Here is a 17,154-nt window from a genome sequence, read left to right on the forward strand (position 1 = left end):
AGATGATGATGATAATGATTGATGATGATGATGATTTTTTTTTACAGTTTCCATGTGAAGAAACAGGTATATAAACGTTACTCATTTTATACCAGATTTCAACCAAACAGCAAAGATAGAAAATTCTCCCATTTCTCTTTCTCCCTTCAAAGCATCCTGTTCAAATGCAGGTTTTGTTTTTCTCCTGCTCAGCACCTCTAACCAATCTCTTTTTTCTCCTTACATTACATAAGCCTTAATTCTTGAAAACAGAACTTAAATTCCAACTATCATCACACAATGTATCCTGACTTCCCTCCTTGCCTACTAGTAGAGGTACTAGTAGAGGTACTAATGTAGATTACAGAAGGTACTACAAAATGCCAATGCAGAGAGGTCCAATGTAAGTATGTTCAAAACAAAAAGAATTCCTATATAAGAAATCATTCCTACAAGTGTATAACAAAGGAAGAAACTTTTTTTTTTTTTTTTTTTTCTGTCTTCCCCCCCATCAGGAAGTGGGCTCCACATGGAGGAAAAGCAGATTAGACATTAGACAGATAGAGACAGATTAGATTTACAGACTACAGGGAAACAATCTGGATAAACTGATTAGCCAAATGTAGCTGAAAGACTACACTAATGATATTTACTGTTCTCAGCATGGTGTAGACAAAGAGAAATAATGATCTTTTAATTTAAGCATCCCATTCTGTTGACAAAGGATGTTTCTGCACACATTTAGGTGAGCACCCAAACATAAAAAGATCAAGAGATATTAGTCAAGTTCCTGCAAATTTCTTGACATACTATTTCAGCAATTGCAAAAAATTATATACTATGGAAGAGTTAAGATGTTAAAGAGCTATCAGTGATAAAGTGACCTGTCCTTTATATATATCTCAATAAAGCTAACAAAAAATACATCACTGGATGTTAGGGCATCATGCTTCCTAATTGAAGTATCTTGCCTTCTAGTTTACTACCTGAAGTGATATAACAGCTTAGAAGGTTATGAAAAATGAATTTCCATTTGGTATAAGCCAAGACACATAGTTCTAAAGATACGCAAGAAAAAATTGACCCATGGTCAAAGGTCTAATCCAGACACTTGGAAAAACACTGTGAGCCATCTCTAGGAAAGAGAATATAAGCAAGTTCTTTTGCAGCTGAGTAGTAGTAGGATAGCCACTGCTGCTTTCTTTCTTCAACACATGTACATTGCCATGATATGTTTTAATCCTTGAGTTCAGGAACAATTCTGGGCACTGCTACACAAAGAATGTCTAAGAAAGTGAAATCATAAATATTCACAGAAAGGAAAATAACTTTGAGGACCATCATCTCGCTGAGATCTTAGAAGTTGAGATATGAGGGTAATGTTCCTACCAAAATCTCTCCATCATAGAAGAATCTAGCTATCTCCCTAGTAGTTTTCATATTTGCTTAGGTTCAGCAAAGCAGGATTGCTGTCAGGGATGCACTCGAGGATAACAACAGGGATTTGTAAGACCACAGTGATTGTAGAATGACAGTTCAGATGAAATTTGGAAAAAGTCTCTAGAAATCATTTAGTCTAAACCCCAAAGTCAAAGCATGGTCAGCTCGAGCAGGGGGACACTATAACTTCTCTGGGCAGCCTGTTCCAACATTTGACCACTTTCACAGTAAAAAACAAACCAAAACAAACAAACAACACTTTTATGTTTAAGTAGATCTTACATTTCAGTTTTTACCAAGTGCCTCCCATCCTGTCACTTAGTAGCACTGAGGAGAGATTGGTTCTGTCTCCTTTACTCCCCCATCAGGTATCTATACGCATGGGTAAAATCTCCCTGAGACATCTCTCCTCCATGCTGAGCAGTCTTAGCTCTTTCAGCCTCTGCTTGTATGACAGATGGTCCTCCTATCTCCTTATCATATTTGTGACCATTTGCTGCTCTCACTCCAGTTATGTTCATGTCTCTGTTACACCAGGGAGCCGAGAATCAGATGCCACTCTCCTGACAGGTCTCATCAGTGCTGAGTGGAGGGAAATGATCACCTCCTGCAGTACTAGTTTGCAAACTGCAGTTATCCGGGTTAAATTGTAAAATGTGTATGCAGATTAATGCTGAATTGTACTCCTGCCACTTTAACTTCTGGTTGTAAAATAGAAGTTGCTACTACTCTGGTTTGGCTTTGTGGTCATGTTGTCCATGGCTGTAGGATTTGTTAAGCTTAGTTGGAGTCTCAGCGAACTGCCACATTAGATAACAATACAAATCAAAATGAAACAAAAGCCCTGCATCCACGGTTGATCAAAAGGTTGGTACAAGAAAGGGAATTAATCAGAAAAAAAAATAAGGTGATTGGAATATCTAAGAGGGATCTAGTACAGGTTCTGTTTTTCCTCTATCCTTCTATCACATGCACTTCTATCCTGCATGTGAGTAGATAAAAGAAAATCAACAAAGCCAGTCTAGGGAGAAGTGACTCCCCTATCGGCCATCATTGCTGAATATTTGCTAAATAGAAAATAAAACAAGGTTGTATCTTTTCATGAACAAAGCCCCAGATCTCTTTGTCTGCATGGAAAACAGCAGTCTAAATCATCGAAGTGTCCTTTCTGGCTTTGAAAGAGAAATCCTCACAAAACCATGTTTTATTTCTATCCTCCCTTTACTGAGACTGAAAATTATCATTGATGTCTTTGTCTTGTTTTCAGTAGAAGAAAAAGATGAAGCAGGTAAATAAAGGCAAGAAAAAATACTAGGGGCCTGGAAAGGAAAAACCAAACCAAACCAAAACAAAAAAGGTAGCTGAGCCTAGGCCTGATGCTATTTTCCCAGATGCTCACAAGAGTGCCTTTTGTGTGTTTGTGTTTCAGTCACATTGCAAATACTAACTTAGTGTCAGAGATGTAAATTGAAACTGGGTCATCACTATAGAAAATCTAAGTCTTACCCCTTTGGTGGCAGTGAGGATGTGCATGTTCTTAGGTGTCATTTCTTAAGATATCAAAGGTAGTTCTAACCTATCATGATGAGTGAAGTTAAATAGGAAGTTCACCTGTGATAATACTCAGTTCCATTTCTTACCTAGGTGACTACTCTTACTCTTAAGATCTCTAAAGAGCATGGGCAAGAGCTAAGCTACATGGCTACAGACTCAGCATATCTTGGGAAAGGAATACCTCATTGACATTGAGTTGTACTAGTTACCAGGCCAGCCAAATTCAAAGAAGATATGAAACTGCTCTGTTCCAAAATTAACTTTGTTTTTGAAATTAACTTTAGATTTAAATTAATTTAAAAATAATTTAAATTTATTTATTTAAATTAAATTTGGAAGTATTCTCAGTAGAGAATGGAATATTTCTCAATTGCTGCCAGATATATTACAGATTTTCCCTCCATTTCAATTTTACTCAGTTTTGGAAGTTCTTATAAGCACAAAAAATATTGTAAATGAAACTACTAATCAGGACAACTTTTTCTAACACAAAACAAACATGTACATGCAGTGGGTACGAATTTATATTTGAATGCTTATGATTGTCATTTATAAAATTAAAATGCTGTGTCAAAAAGACTCCTGCAAGGGTCTATCCTAGTCCTGGTATAATTTTATTATTGATTTGAATTATAGTCTACAGTGCACAACTAGAGGTGTTATGGGTATCAACAAGCTAAAAAAAATGCTAGAAGGATGTGGTGCAGGTTATGAAGTGACAAACGCCGTATAAATTGGAGACACTGTCTTCCCAAATGTGAAACTCACTTGGAAAAAAATATGTCAGTTTTATAAATATTGTACAATGGTAGTTGACTAGTGCCTGAGTAGATCTGTATCTTCAGGTTATACATGTACCTATAGGGTATCAAAGGTTGTATATATAACCTGAAGTTATATATTTATAGCTTGACAATGAACCAACTATTTTACTAGGTATTAAGGAAAAAAAACATGATTATATGTGTGATGAGTATACAATGATTGTTTCTGCATCATAGGTGGAGAAGATCTTCCACTTTTAGTGCAGAACATCAGGTAATAAGAAGAGGAAAAAAAAAAAAAAAAGCAACAGTAACCATCAGAAATCTAAGAAGTATTATCTTATAGAAAGGTGCATACAATTGCAGTTGCCTGTCTCAAAGAGAAGGCTGAGAACCTGAAATTCTTTCTTGCACACCTAAAATATTAAGAGGAGGGGCGTTAACTTTGCTGAGTGTACATTGTGGGAAATACAAAAAAATGTTATTTGCTGCAGCAAATTAGATGAAAGGAAATAATTTCTAATACAGACTAGAGTGACACACTGGAAAAATGTAGCTTGGGAAGACTGTGAAGTGTCCAAGAGTCAGTGATACTAAGCAGCTGTCAGAAATAAAAGGGGTATGATTAACTGTTGATAATGGGTGGAGGGCAACAAATAAATGCTGATGTCTAAATATTGGTAATTATCACAGAACTATGGATCAGAGAAAATCTGCATGTGCAAGGGAAGAGTGCACTACACTTTGCAATTAGGAACATTTTTGGAACAATCTCCCACAGCATTTTCATTTGGGGTCTGAGGGAATATGGGCAGGATCAGCAGGCCATTAGATGTTTGAAAATTGGCTGTAGCATGGGGTCAAAGCACTGCAGTTAACAACTCAATGTCAGTGGACACTCATAAAAGAGAAGAAATTCCCAGGACTTGATACTTGGAATAATTTGGTGTTTTCAGTAATAACCTGGAAGATAAAACAGAATGGCTTGTGTGGCAGACACTAAGTTAGATAGAAGGTAGAAAGAGACAAAAGTAAGGTATTTGATTCCAATAGATTTAAATAAACTTGAAGATTGGGCCAAGATAGAATTTACGCAGTCTGTCAAATAGAAATACAAAGCAGAAAAGATACTTGCATCAGCGTGGTCTGGGAAATGACTGGCTGGAGCCTCCCTTCAAAGGACCTGGGGCTTAAGGTCATCTTTCCCGGGTACTGGGTGTTTAAAGGGAAGCCTGTTGCTGTGGCCAGAGCCTAAGAATAAATAAAATTCTGTAAGCAGCTGGGGTTTCAAAAACAAAACAAAACAAAACAAACAAACAAAAAACCCGCCTCCCACATCTGGGTTTCCAACCAAAATATTAATGAAACAATGACAAAAGCACAGCAGTAGTGTCCGGAGACACTGACACAATGCATACCACCATTTTACAGACTTGGCCTCCTCCAAAAACAGACAGCCCAAGACAAAATTCAAGACATTTCTGCAGGCATGCCCACAGTAGATTCATTTCTTGGAAAACTATGCCCCAGAATCACTCCTAGGATTGAACAGTACTTCAGCTGCTTTTAAGTATTTACAACTCCATAGGAGCTGGCAGAGTTCAGGAAGAAAACTTATTGCCCAGTGCAGCTCTGCAGGATCCCAGGCAAGGGAAAATCTTAACAGTCTCTGCTGTGTAGGAAACTTCATGCTTACAATGCTTTCATTAAAGGTTTTTCTAGCTTAATCAATGGTCAATATATCAGGAGACCTGTGCTGTTTCAAGTGCCAGTTTAGGAAGTAAAATCAGAATTTAAGAGAAGCAGTAAGTATCAGCAGAGTTGGTGAGCAGGTGTAGGAACAGATATGCATGGTGTGCTACAGAGCTTTGACATCTATCTACCACCCTGCTCCTGGAAAACCACTTGAAGCAACTGTTGGTGAGATCTGACTGGGCTCAATCCTGTTTTCTTCCTGGAAGAAGTCCAGAGCCCAGGGAGGACAACATGGATGGGCAAGGTTATGCCTGTCCCCAGTCTCAACTTATTGCCCTGTCCCTTCTCTGCTGTTTCCTAAAAGAGCTTCATGTGAGGAACTAGGTACGCTAATATCTTCCCAACTCCCCAGTACTGGTCGAGGAGTTCCCCCAGTCTTTCTTCATAGAGGTATTCAGCTACACCAGCTATTCAGTGAGCCTGCCAGCACCAGCCCATGCCTAGGTAGCCTGGGGGAATTGCCAGGCTGCAATCACGAGTGCATATCTCTTAAGACTGTGGAATCATAGAATCATAGAAACACAAGGTTGAAAAGGACCTACAAGATAATTTAGTCCAACTGTCCTCCTGTCACCAATGCTATCCACTAAGCTATTAAATAGTGTAGTGGCAGGGGAAAGAGGGACCTATATATTTCAGCTAGCATGCAGCTCGTGTATGGTGAGGTGGGGAATAGGCTATAGGAAGCCTTCTCTTTACAAGGTAGACACACCAGATTTACTAATCCAGAGGCATGCTAGTCTGGCCATGACCTTCAGTCCTGAGAGCTGTTATGTTGCTGTATGTGAGAAATACCCTACAAAGTGTGTTTTTGTAATTCTAACACAAACAGTCCTGTCCAGGCCTCTGAAGGCTCCTACCTGGGACTCCTGAAGGCTTGTAACCTGTAGAAAGACTACACAAACTACAAGTCTCCCTATTTTCTTCAAGGTTTCCTTTTTTTTTTTTTTTTTTTTTTTTTTTTTTTTTTCCCAGCTTTTGCACCCCAGACTTAATTCCTTTACTTCTCTCCCCTGGTGGTGGTTTTGGCTGAATCTTGGGGTATGCATGCACAACATACAGGACAGTTTTTGGTTTGCTTTAGTTTGTATTTTCAGTCCAATTGAAAAGTGTTTCAGACTATCTACCATGGCATCAGCACCAAAGTAATAGTTTTATTTTTAAGCTCAGGATTAAATTAAAAACTGTATATTCTAATTACTTACTCTGAAGTTATCAATGCATACATAAAACCCTCCAGCCCTATCAAATAGTGCTATAGTTTAAACACATATGAAAAACTACATTAGTTAACTAGAGGGTGAAAAAAAAAAAATAATAATAATAAAAAAACAACAAACAAAGCAACAACACAAAGAGAATATAAGTGTGGCAGTCAAAATCTTACAGATGGAAACCAAAAAATCCAGAGTACCTATCACATGGATGGATAGCAAGTGTTGTCAGCACACCAGAATCATTTGCTTCTGTCTCACAAAATCCAATCTGTCGTGATTCCATCTTGCTGTGAATCTTTCCTTAGTATGCATTTGTACTAAACATTCAAAAAATGTTTAATGCTCTTGCAAGAGCACTGTCACTACTATGTATTGGCTGGTGTCAGGGAGCAGAAGGGAAAGGCTTCTGAAATGTTGTGTTCTGTTGATAGCGAGGCACTACTAAGTGAAGTAAAGACAGTACGACCTATCAAACAAACAAAAACCTTACACAGTACTAGAATCTTCCTTTAGGTTAGTAACAGCAGAAAATGCCCAAGCTTGCTTACTGTTTTGTGACTTGACAGGAACTGAAGCAAGCAACATTTTTATTTTTATTTATTTAATTTTAAGCCCCAGTATTGTACTCACATTGCCTGTTAACTCCTCCCAGGGAGAGAAAGGAGATATTAATAAGACTATGGCAAATCTACAGGAATTTAGATTATACCTAATTATATTACAATTTAGATTATACAAGAGTATACCAACATCACTTGGTACCTCTGGAAGAGCAAGCACAGTTGGTACAGCTTAAATAAAAACTGTGAATGCTTCTACTAGGTGCAGTATAGCAGTTGATTAGAAGGTTTTAGTGAGGGATGGTTCACATAGGGAGACAGAAAAAAAAAAAGATAATTCCCTTGTTTTTTAGCATACAGCTTTTCTGCGATAGTGCATATTGGATAGGCAGGAAAAAAAATCAAAACAATAACAACAATGGAAATATGGTAAAAGATAAGAGAAAAAGAACTCACATTAGTAAGTGCAAATGAGCAAAATAAAGGTGATCATAAAATATAAATATAAATATAAATATAAACATAAATATAAACATAAATATAAACATAAATGAAAAGATTCAATTCAGTATTATGGTTAATGTGTGTATATAGACTCAAACTTAGTTATGTAAACATGAGAAAAGAGTATCACAGTCCCCTTTTTAGAAACGAGAGCTGGAAACCAAAAGGCAAAAACAATATTTTAGAAAATCTGACAGCACAAATATTGTGAAAAAAGCTCCAAAGAACAAAGCCTGTATGGCAGGATATCAAAACATGAAAACTTTTGAAGAAAAGTTCATCAGTCTGAAATATAAACAAAAGAAACCAGTAAATGAACAACAGCACGAAATTAACAGGAGGTCAAAGTAACTTAAATCTCAGTCAGTGAGAGAGAATAGAAAGCAAAAACGGCGGGAACCCTGCCCTGTGCCGGCGCAGTCCCCAACCAGGTCGGCTCCCCCGCTATAAAGGGCGCGGCGCGGCAGCGGGCCGCTCACAGCTCGGCTCAGGCAGCAGCAGCCGCACCATGTCCGGCAGAGGCAAGGGCGGGAAGGGGCTCGGCAAGGGGGGCGCCAAGCGGCACCGCAAGGTGCTGCGCGACAACATCCAGGGCATCACCAAGCCGGCCATCCGGCGCCTGGCGCGGCGCGGCGGCGTCAAGCGCATCTCGGGGCTCATCTACGAGGAGACGCGCGGCGTGCTCAAGGTCTTCCTGGAGAACGTGATCCGCGACGCCGTCACCTACACCGAGCACGCCAAGCGCAAGACGGTCACGGCCATGGACGTGGTCTACGCCCTCAAGCGCCAGGGACGCACCCTCTACGGCTTCGGCGGCTAAAGCGCGCAGGCAGCTGCTTCTCGGACCCTCTCGACACCCCAAAGGCTCTTTTAAGAGCCGCCCACCTTCTCTTCAGAAGGAGCTGTGTTGCTTTAAACGTAGTGAAAAGAAGTTTCACTTATCTATGCCTTGTTTCTTTAAAGTTCAGTCATACATGGTTTACTAGGCAGCCTTAAGTGAGACGTACTTAAGCACCCAGTTACTAGTTTTGTGTTGTTTCGTGGCTTGACTTCTGTTAAGTCAGATAAGCGAACAAGAGAATGTACTATGTAACTGATTTCCCCTTCGGCAGTGTAACGGGAATCTTAAGGTTAGGATTGGCTTATTTCCCGAAAGATAAAATAAAATAGGCCGGATATCAGAAGTGAACCCCCCTTAATTTACTACTCCAGGCTGGAGCTGTTGGATCAGCCCGGGGGCAGGTCTGCGTCGCCCAGCAGGGGCCTCCTCTGCAGGGCTGTTCTCAAACGCTGAGTAAACAAAGAGCGGATGTAGGCAGCTATTTATATTTAAATCACGTTGTTCCCTGTGCTGCCTTACAGCAAAAGGAAGTGTGCTGAGGGAGAGGGGTGCTGGAGGAGGGGGAGGGGACATGCCCACAGCTGCTCGTCCCCTGAACACCTCATAAGCACGCAAATACTGGAATGACCCCAAGTGTCCGAACGTATTTTTTCAGAAATCATCTCAAACGATCTGTATGTGAAGTGTATTAAAACTCGTACCGTCTCTTCTTTCAATGCGGAGCTGTTGAAGCCTGAGCAGTTCCGTGCATCCACTTTTCATCAGCGCTCTTCATTTCGCTCAAAAACCCGTCCCCGTTTCAGGATCCCTCCCGGCTGGGGAACGTAGCACAGAAATAAGCGTGCTTATTATAGCATGATTTATAGTACCCTCTATACTAAAAGAAATTCTGTGTTCAAAACCTCATTCCTTGGATTAGAGCATCTTACAGTTCATATCAGTTGGAAAGCATCTAGCACACACGATGCGGTATTAATTTGTACTTCTCAAGGACTAAGTTCTCTTAATGAAAGGATCTGTTGTAAGGGTTCCTGTTGAGAAAAATCTGGAGCACGCTTTATGTTCAGAGCTCGGGTGCAAGTGAGTTGAAAGAAAAGGAACGCGAACGTACCATGTGGTTGGGAAAGCGTAACAACGTCTTTCCCGCAGACCTCTGCAAGTCTCCATTTTGGAGATACAACGTGGAGATCTCCATCCCTAAGGAACAGACGCGGCCGAAAGCAACAGCGGCGACTCCGAGGAGGGGGAGGGCAGGCGCCGCTGGCCGGTTAGCGAAGAGGCGCGCTTTCGAGGCGGGCTTTTTGAATTTGAAAGCACCCAATGAATCCGCAGTATTCCTGCCAGCCAATCGAGGAGCGGGGCACGCTATAAGAGCGGCCGCGGAGCCGCAGCTCGCCCATCGCACGGCTCCCCTTGGAAGCGGCGGCTCAGCAATCGGCAGGCGATGGCGCGCACGAAGCAGACGGCGCGTAAGTCGACGGGCGGGAAGGCGCCCCGCAAGCAGCTGGCCACCAAGGCGGCCCGCAAGAGCGCGCCGGCCACGGGCGGCGTGAAGAAGCCGCACCGCTACCGGCCCGGCACGGTGGCGCTGCGCGAGATCCGCCGCTACCAGAAGTCGACGGAGCTGCTGATCCGCAAGCTGCCCTTCCAGCGGCTGGTGCGCGAGATCGCGCAGGACTTCAAGACCGACCTGCGCTTCCAGAGCTCGGCCGTGATGGCGCTGCAGGAGGCGAGCGAGGCCTACCTGGTGGGGCTCTTCGAGGACACCAACCTGTGCGCCATCCACGCCAAGCGCGTCACCATCATGCCCAAGGACATCCAGCTCGCCCGCCGCATCCGCGGGGAGCGTGCCTGAGGCTCCTGACTCAGCCCTTCCACCTCTTTTGCTGCGGCAGAGGAGGCTGCACTCAGACCCAAAGGCTCTTTTAAGAGCCACTCCATGCACAATAAAAAGAGCTGTAGCACTGTTCTTAAGTAGTTTTTAGAAATAGTAACTTGAAATATTTGGTCTTTTTCCAAACTGCAGCACTGTGTTTGAGACCCCTGCCCTCCAGATTCTTGTTAACTTAGTGCCTGTATAAAGATATTTCATGTATTTCCCAAGTATTTTGAGGTGCTGACGATTTCTCTTTTATTAAGAGATTTACAAAAATATTAAGAGTGAAGACTTTTTTTTTTTTTTTTTTTTTTCCAATAATCAACATATATAATCTGTTTGAACTTGCGCTTCCATATGTATTAATGAAAAGATAGGCACTCTTAAGCAGTTGGGGAAAAATACTGAGCAGTATTAGAATTCTAGGATTAAATAGCAGGCTGTGGTAGTATAGATGTATGTATACATGGCTTTCTCAGGTAAGAACATCTCCCACTTACCTTTGCACAAATCTTCACTGATACATTCAGAAGTCTTATATGAGGCTTTGGATTTGTAACAGAGAAATAGGAATTTCTCCTGTTAATTTGAAAAACATCTTCTCCTTCTCCCTTAGTTGTGAAAGCTCCCAGTTCATTACCTGGGGTATGACACTAAACCTGGGATGGCACTGAACATGGGCTAGCAGTTAAGAGTGCTACCCTGTCAGAGCAGTCACCTGTTGCACTTAGAGTATTCTTAAGACATAACTTGCTGTGCCTTACAGTCCCAGAGAACACTCAGAGATAACGAGAAATGAGAAAAGGAGATGGCAACATACACTGACTGTAGTAATCATCCCAGAATGAGGTTGTGGATTTCCTTCTTGTGCTTCCCCCTATCTCCCCTCCCCCCAATTAATAAAGAAATCAAATAAAATAATTCGCCCAACACATTTATCTTTTTGTCCTTATTTTGAGATTAGGTTGTAAAGGAAGTAAAGGGATTAAAAGTTACCAAATCATAAAGGAAATGGACAAAGGAGCTACTCCGTTTTTTGATTTTTACTTCTTAAGAATAGGATATATGTGTGTGTGTATATATACACATATATAAACCACAGATTTCACCCCTATTTACATGTAAATAATGTAATAACATTTCTAATGTCATTTTGAGTCAAAGTAAAAGAAACTCAAAGGATACAGAAAAAAAATATTGGCAGGTTTTGGAATTGAGGTTTTATGGTATGTCATAAACATTTCTCATTATTGTAACATTATGAAGTGAGAAGTAATATTTAATTTATAATTTGGAAGTTTCACGTTCTCTCAAAAATCAGGGGTCAAAATCATAGCTTGACTTCTTTATTGTATTTTGGTTGTTATAGAACATATTTTATATTCACTGGGCAGAAGAAAAAATATATAAATAAATACAAAAATGCTGCACTGTTTTATTTCAAGTTTTGTCTTTTGTAACTCATCATAGCTATTCGTTTTGGGTCAGTTTTGATAGATACTGCAGATACATGACCTGGGATTAGATTAACTAATCATCAGTCATGATGAAAAATTTTCCCATTCGCTGTAGCAATTAGCTCCATGGACTACTATCAATGCAGGCTCCACTCTGTGATCAAGCATGGCACTGTACATAGGCAGCAAGGTAATTTTTATTCCCCTCTTTTATCTTCCCCTTCATTTAATTTCATACATAACAAGGCTGCCTGCTTTGACAGTTTAACCTTTTCTAACCTCAAAGTGGTACTTGGCTACAAACTTAAGTCATTTCAGCAACGAATCTCTTGCAAACATGGAACAAGAAGAACAAACAGTATGTAGCCTGTTGTCCAAAGTCTTAGAGTATAGTCAGATACATAGTTAATAATTCCTTTTAACTTACACTTATGGGCACAGTCTATATTACTCTAGCTTAAGCAGTTCCATTTAATCAAATTTTCACCCCTTATTGTGCAAGTGTTATTGTGCAAACAGAGTAGTTTCTTCTTTCACTTCTTTTATCAATACAGCAGAACTGATCAGAACCACAGAGAAGAAAAAAAAAAAAAAAAAAAAGAAAAAGATAAATCCAGGTCATTCTGAGACAGAGGGAATTTGGAAAGAAAGATGATAGATACTGTGTGAAGGAAAAGTATACATATATATATATATATATATGTGTGTGTATGGACATTCATGTCTACATATAAAATATGTATGTCTGTATGTATGTATTGCTACCCTACATGTGACCTTCACAGAAAAAAAAAAAAAAAGCATTGCTGTTTTCTAGTCCCCGTCCCTTTCATATCTAAAATAACGTTAAGAATATTTCCTGTATCGAGCATGTTTTACCTCCTGTGTAGTGTTTCTGAAACGCCCTGTGAAACTTAGTGCAGGTTTCCCCAGATGCCATCCTCAAATAGTTCAATTTCATTTCAGACCAGTTTGGATGATAACATTTACAGCAGCATATTCGATAGGCCAGACTGTATGATCAAGGGCAGAGGAAAAGATGCCATAAGAATCAAAATCACAGTAATCTGAATGTTTTATTTGTGAATGAAAATAAATGGTGACTATTCTGAGATGTTGAACAGATAGAGACTGCAAGACTAGACAAGATAAACTGGAAAATGAAAGTGAGCTAGAGGCCAACTGTAATTTCCTGCCTACAAAAATCTTGCACTAACAAACTAAATTCTAGTAAACGTTGATCTCACATTGTATTTCTCTTCTGACTCTACCTTCTTTTTAGAATCAAATACAAACTCTTGTCCTCAGTTCTCAAAGCCATGCAAAGATGTTTCCTACAAGCCTCTAACAAAGCCTCAAGGGCTTGGCAGCTGCTTCCCCTCCCCTAGATCTTTTGGTCCGAATGAAAACCACAAATATTCCTCCTGTGCCAGTGCTTCCTCTTTGAGAAGGGCAGGGGGAGGGAGGGGGTTGGGAGACATGGGCGAGGAGAACGGAGCGGTGGGGGAGGGACGGATGGAGGAGACAGCAACCTTTCCCAGGAGCATCCTCCAGATTCTCCTCCAGCTTCTAGCTTGTTTTTCCCAGCCTCGCTGCTTTACAGTGCTCCAGCCGGATTTCTCCAAGTCAGGCAAACAACACTGAGAATACAAAAGAGCAAATAAATTCACTTGCTTCAGTTTCCTATTATCCCTAACATAAGGATTTCTTAACTAGTGTTTTTATTTTATTCACGTGATGCACAAGGAAGTAGGACTCTTACATACCTTATAAAGTCTTAAGTCTTACACTATACCCTCTTGTAAGTAGTGACTCAGTACATTTGTATCAATTACATTAATAAAATTTAAAAAAAAAGTGTTATGTTAATCTTCGATATACTAACACTGACCTTGCCTTCCATGTTCCTTAACTGTAGTAACCCGTGCAGGGGCCAATAATACTGCCAATCTTTTTTTGTTTGTTTGTTTGTTTTAAATGAACGGTATAGCTCTCACCATGCTTAATGAATATCTCATTTGCTGATTTTCTCACAATTTCTAATTCAGTATAGCCGAACAAATTTATTTCCAAGCCCATCAACTAAAACAGCACATACCACCGTTTACTTAAAAACCCAATAGGATACTCCTGAGAAACATTTACAAACTTTTTTTTCCTCTGGAGTATTGATAATAAACTGCAGAGCACAGGGAGGTGAAACTAAAAAAAAGCAAGGTTTAATAGTACTTATAAAACAGTCTAAAATGTACAATACCGTGAAAGAACTCAAAGACTGTCACGTATTCAAATATCGGGTATGGCAGTGTCTCAGCTCTCTCGAGTGGTTAAGTGGTGGCTCTTAAAAGAGCCTTTAGGGTGCAGGGATGAAGTTGAGGACCAAGGACCGGGAGGCTGGGTCAGGAGCCTCAGGCACGCTCCCCGCGGATGCGGCGGGCGAGCTGGATGTCCTTGGGCATGATGGTGACGCGCTTGGCGTGGATGGCGCACAGGTTGGTGTCCTCGAAGAGCCCCACCAGGTAGGCCTCGCTCGCCTCCTGCAGCGCCATCACGGCCGAGCTCTGGAAGCGCAGGTCGGTCTTGAAGTCCTGCGCGATCTCGCGCACCAGCCGCTGGAAGGGCAGCTTGCGGATCAGCAGCTCCGTCGACTTCTGGTAGCGGCGGATCTCGCGCAGCGCCACCGTGCCGGGCCGGTAGCGGTGCGGCTTCTTCACGCCGCCCGTGGCCGGCGCGCTCTTGCGGGCCGCCTTGGTGGCCAGCTGCTTGCGGGGCGCCTTCCCGCCCGTCGACTTACGCGCCGTCTGCTTTGTGCGGGCCATCGCCTAACACTCACCGAGCAGGCTCTGCGACCAGGGCACCGCAGTTGCCTGCGGAGCATCGCTATTTATAGAGCCGGCCCATCGCTGATTGGTCGAGAGGAGCGCTATCCTCATTGGGTACCTTGAGATCCCGGCCCGGGCTCAAGGAAGGCGGATGCGCCGCTGCCTGCCCCTCTCCCCCCTCCTCCTTCTCCCCCCGTCCCGGCGCACTCCGTGTTCGAACCGGGGTGGGGGAGGGGGTCGGGGGTGGGAGGGGCTGCATTTCAGACACAGCGCTGACATCGCTTTTGCTTCTCTGGCTTTCCCTCTCTCCCGGGTTCCTGACAGATTAAGAGCCGTGTGGAGGCTCGAAGAAGATGCAGTTTTATATAAATTAGCTTAATAGTTTCTTTTGGTGATCTGATTACAGAATAATAATAATAATAATCATACTACTACTACTATTATTTTATACATCCTCCCCTCTTACAGTAACAGGCACACTAACCTTACAGCCTCGAAGAAAAATCCCCTAGTTTCCCAGAGACAAATGCCTAGGAAATCCTATACTTACCACAGCTACAAATTTTCATTATGTTACGAGCTGTAACAATGAAGATAAGTCTTTTCAGTTACTTTTCTTACGTCATTTACTTGTTGCTAAAGGAAGTCAACATGAGAGATCATAAGCATTGTCAGCTAAATTCTTGACTGAGAAATTTTAGACAAGGGTCATTCTGGTGTAATGAAAAGCACTTTGGAATAGACTGATTTCTTTTGGCTCTACTCCACTGGTGAGAACTTAATCTGTAAGAAACAGAGAAATGACCACGAGCATCTACTGACAGCCATTTGAGTCGACTTTTGTAACCAGTATTTTAATATAAGTATAAAAGATTTTTATTTATTTATTTATTTTACATTTGATCTTCATCTATGATGAAATGAAGAAAACATTAATACTTCCTTGAAAACTGAATTGGGAGGGAGAACTGCATAATGACAGGAGCCTATGGACAATTCTCCTTTTGATAAAATAATGGATGGGGATTATTTTTTATTAAGATGTGTTGCCAGGTGCATGAGGGGGAAAACTGTAAATATATATATATTTTTTTTCCAAAAATCTGCATTAAATACTACACGTGAAAAGGACTTTTTAAAATATTTAACATAGAACTGAAACCAGATTACAGTTAAGAAAATTTATTTAGAAAAGTTATGAGAAAAGAAACATTCATATGGGAGGAACTTCCATCTTTTCTTCCATTAGCTTCCCTTTTCCTGTAAATGCAGATAACCTATACTTACATATAAAACATTTTAAGGAATAACACATCGAATAGTATTCCAGGTTACACATAGGTCTGTGAAAATGAAAAAAAAATGTGATTAGGAAATCATTGGTCTCATTAGCACACTAAATTTTGGCAGCGTGCTCAGCAATCACAGGGGAATTAATAAGGCTTTCACAGAGCACAAGCAACTTTGCCATTAACGTTGGGAAATGGATGAAACTGCCATTACCATAAGTTCTTCAGAAACAGTAACTGTCAATACAAAGAAAGGCTCCAGTAAGCAGTAAGTTTAACACACAGCTCTTTCAAAGAACACATGCAATGTCACAGCTCTTCTGAAGAGAAGGTGGGCGGCTCTTAAAAGAGCCTTTGGGGTGTCGAGAGGGTCCGAGAAGCAGCTGCCTGCGCGCTTTAGCCGCCGAAGCCGTAGAGGGTGCGTCCCTGGCGCTTGAGGGCGTAGACCACGTCCATGGCCGTGACCGTCTTGCGCTTGGCGTGCTCGGTGTAGGTGACGGCGTCGCGGATCACGTTCTCCAGGAAGACCTTGAGCACGCCGCGCGTCTCCTCGTAGATGAGCCCCGAGATGCGCTTGACGCCGCCGCGCCGCGCCAGGCGCCGGATGGCCGGCTTGGTGATGCCCTGGATGTTGTCGCGCAGCACCTTGCGGTGCCGCTTGGCACCCCCCTTGCCGAGCCCCTTCCCGCCCTTGCCTCTGCCGGACATGGTGCCGCTGTTGCTGCCTGAGCCGAGCTGTGAGCGGCCCGCTGCCGCGCCGCGCCCTTTATAGCGGGGGAGCCGACCTGGTTGGGGACTGCGCCGGCACAGGGCGGGGCCTGGGGCTCGGTCCCGCCGAATGTTCCCGCCGGTGGTTTAGCGAGCCCCAATCGCACAAAAATTCGTGAGACTTGTGAAATATATCGGGTAAGATATACCTGTAGAAGCTTTTATTTTTCCTCTTCCCGCCCCCCCAAGTCTGCTACATCACGCTGAGTTGGAACTAAAATCTCGATCATATAAGGGTATCCTGGTTACTGCAACTCTGAAATTTCTCTTTCAATTGTAATTTTTATTTTAAAATATGGGTACATAGTTTGTATTGCAATTGAACCTC

The 17,154-nt window shown here is 41.9% G+C and overlaps 5 protein-coding genes across 5 annotated transcripts in view; 3 read left to right on the forward strand and 2 right to left on the reverse strand.

Moving 5' to 3' along the window:
- Nucleotides 1-17,154, forward strand: part of LOC309886030 (histone H2B 1/2/3/4/6-like) — a 52,151-nt gene that overhangs the window by 5,921 nt on the left and 29,076 nt on the right. The window lies entirely within an intron of this gene.
- On the forward strand, nt 8,280-8,877 carry LOC309874677 (histone H4). The gene has a single exon (XM_082753105.1). The coding sequence runs from the start codon at nt 8,282-8,284 to the stop codon at nt 8,591-8,593; it is 312 nt and encodes a 103-aa protein (XP_082609231.1). The 5' UTR covers nt 8,280-8,281; the 3' UTR covers nt 8,594-8,877.
- LOC309879082 (histone H3.2) lies at nt 10,059-10,508 on the forward strand (the record flags this gene model as incomplete). Its single annotated transcript, XM_082762405.1, has 1 exon — nt 10,059-10,508. One exon carries the CDS (start codon nt 10,059-10,061, stop codon nt 10,467-10,469), a length of 411 nt encoding a protein of 136 aa, XP_082618531.1. The 3' UTR covers nt 10,470-10,508.
- LOC309875735 (histone H3.2) lies at nt 14,253-14,766 on the reverse strand (the record flags this gene model as incomplete). Its single annotated transcript, XM_082755408.1, has 1 exon — nt 14,253-14,766. One exon carries the CDS (start codon nt 14,764-14,766, stop codon nt 14,356-14,358), a length of 411 nt encoding a protein of 136 aa, XP_082611534.1. The 3' UTR covers nt 14,253-14,355.
- Nucleotides 15,714-16,766, reverse strand: LOC309874068 (histone H4; the record flags this gene model as incomplete). Its single annotated transcript, XM_082751987.1, has 1 exon — nt 15,714-16,766. The coding sequence occupies one exon, from the start codon at nt 16,764-16,766 to the stop codon at nt 16,455-16,457; it is 312 nt and encodes a 103-aa protein (XP_082608113.1). The 3' UTR covers nt 15,714-16,454.

The sequence above is a fragment of the Aythya marila genome (genome assembly GCF_965140915.1).
Source record: "Aythya marila genome assembly, chromosome: 1".
Lineage (NCBI taxonomy): Eukaryota > Metazoa > Chordata > Aves > Anseriformes > Anatidae > Aythya > Aythya marila.

Coding starts and splice junctions, on each gene's coding strand:
- LOC309874677 (XM_082753105.1), top strand. CDS start 8,282: ATGTCCGGCAGAGGCAAGGGCGGGAAGGGGCTCGGCAAGGGGGGCGCC.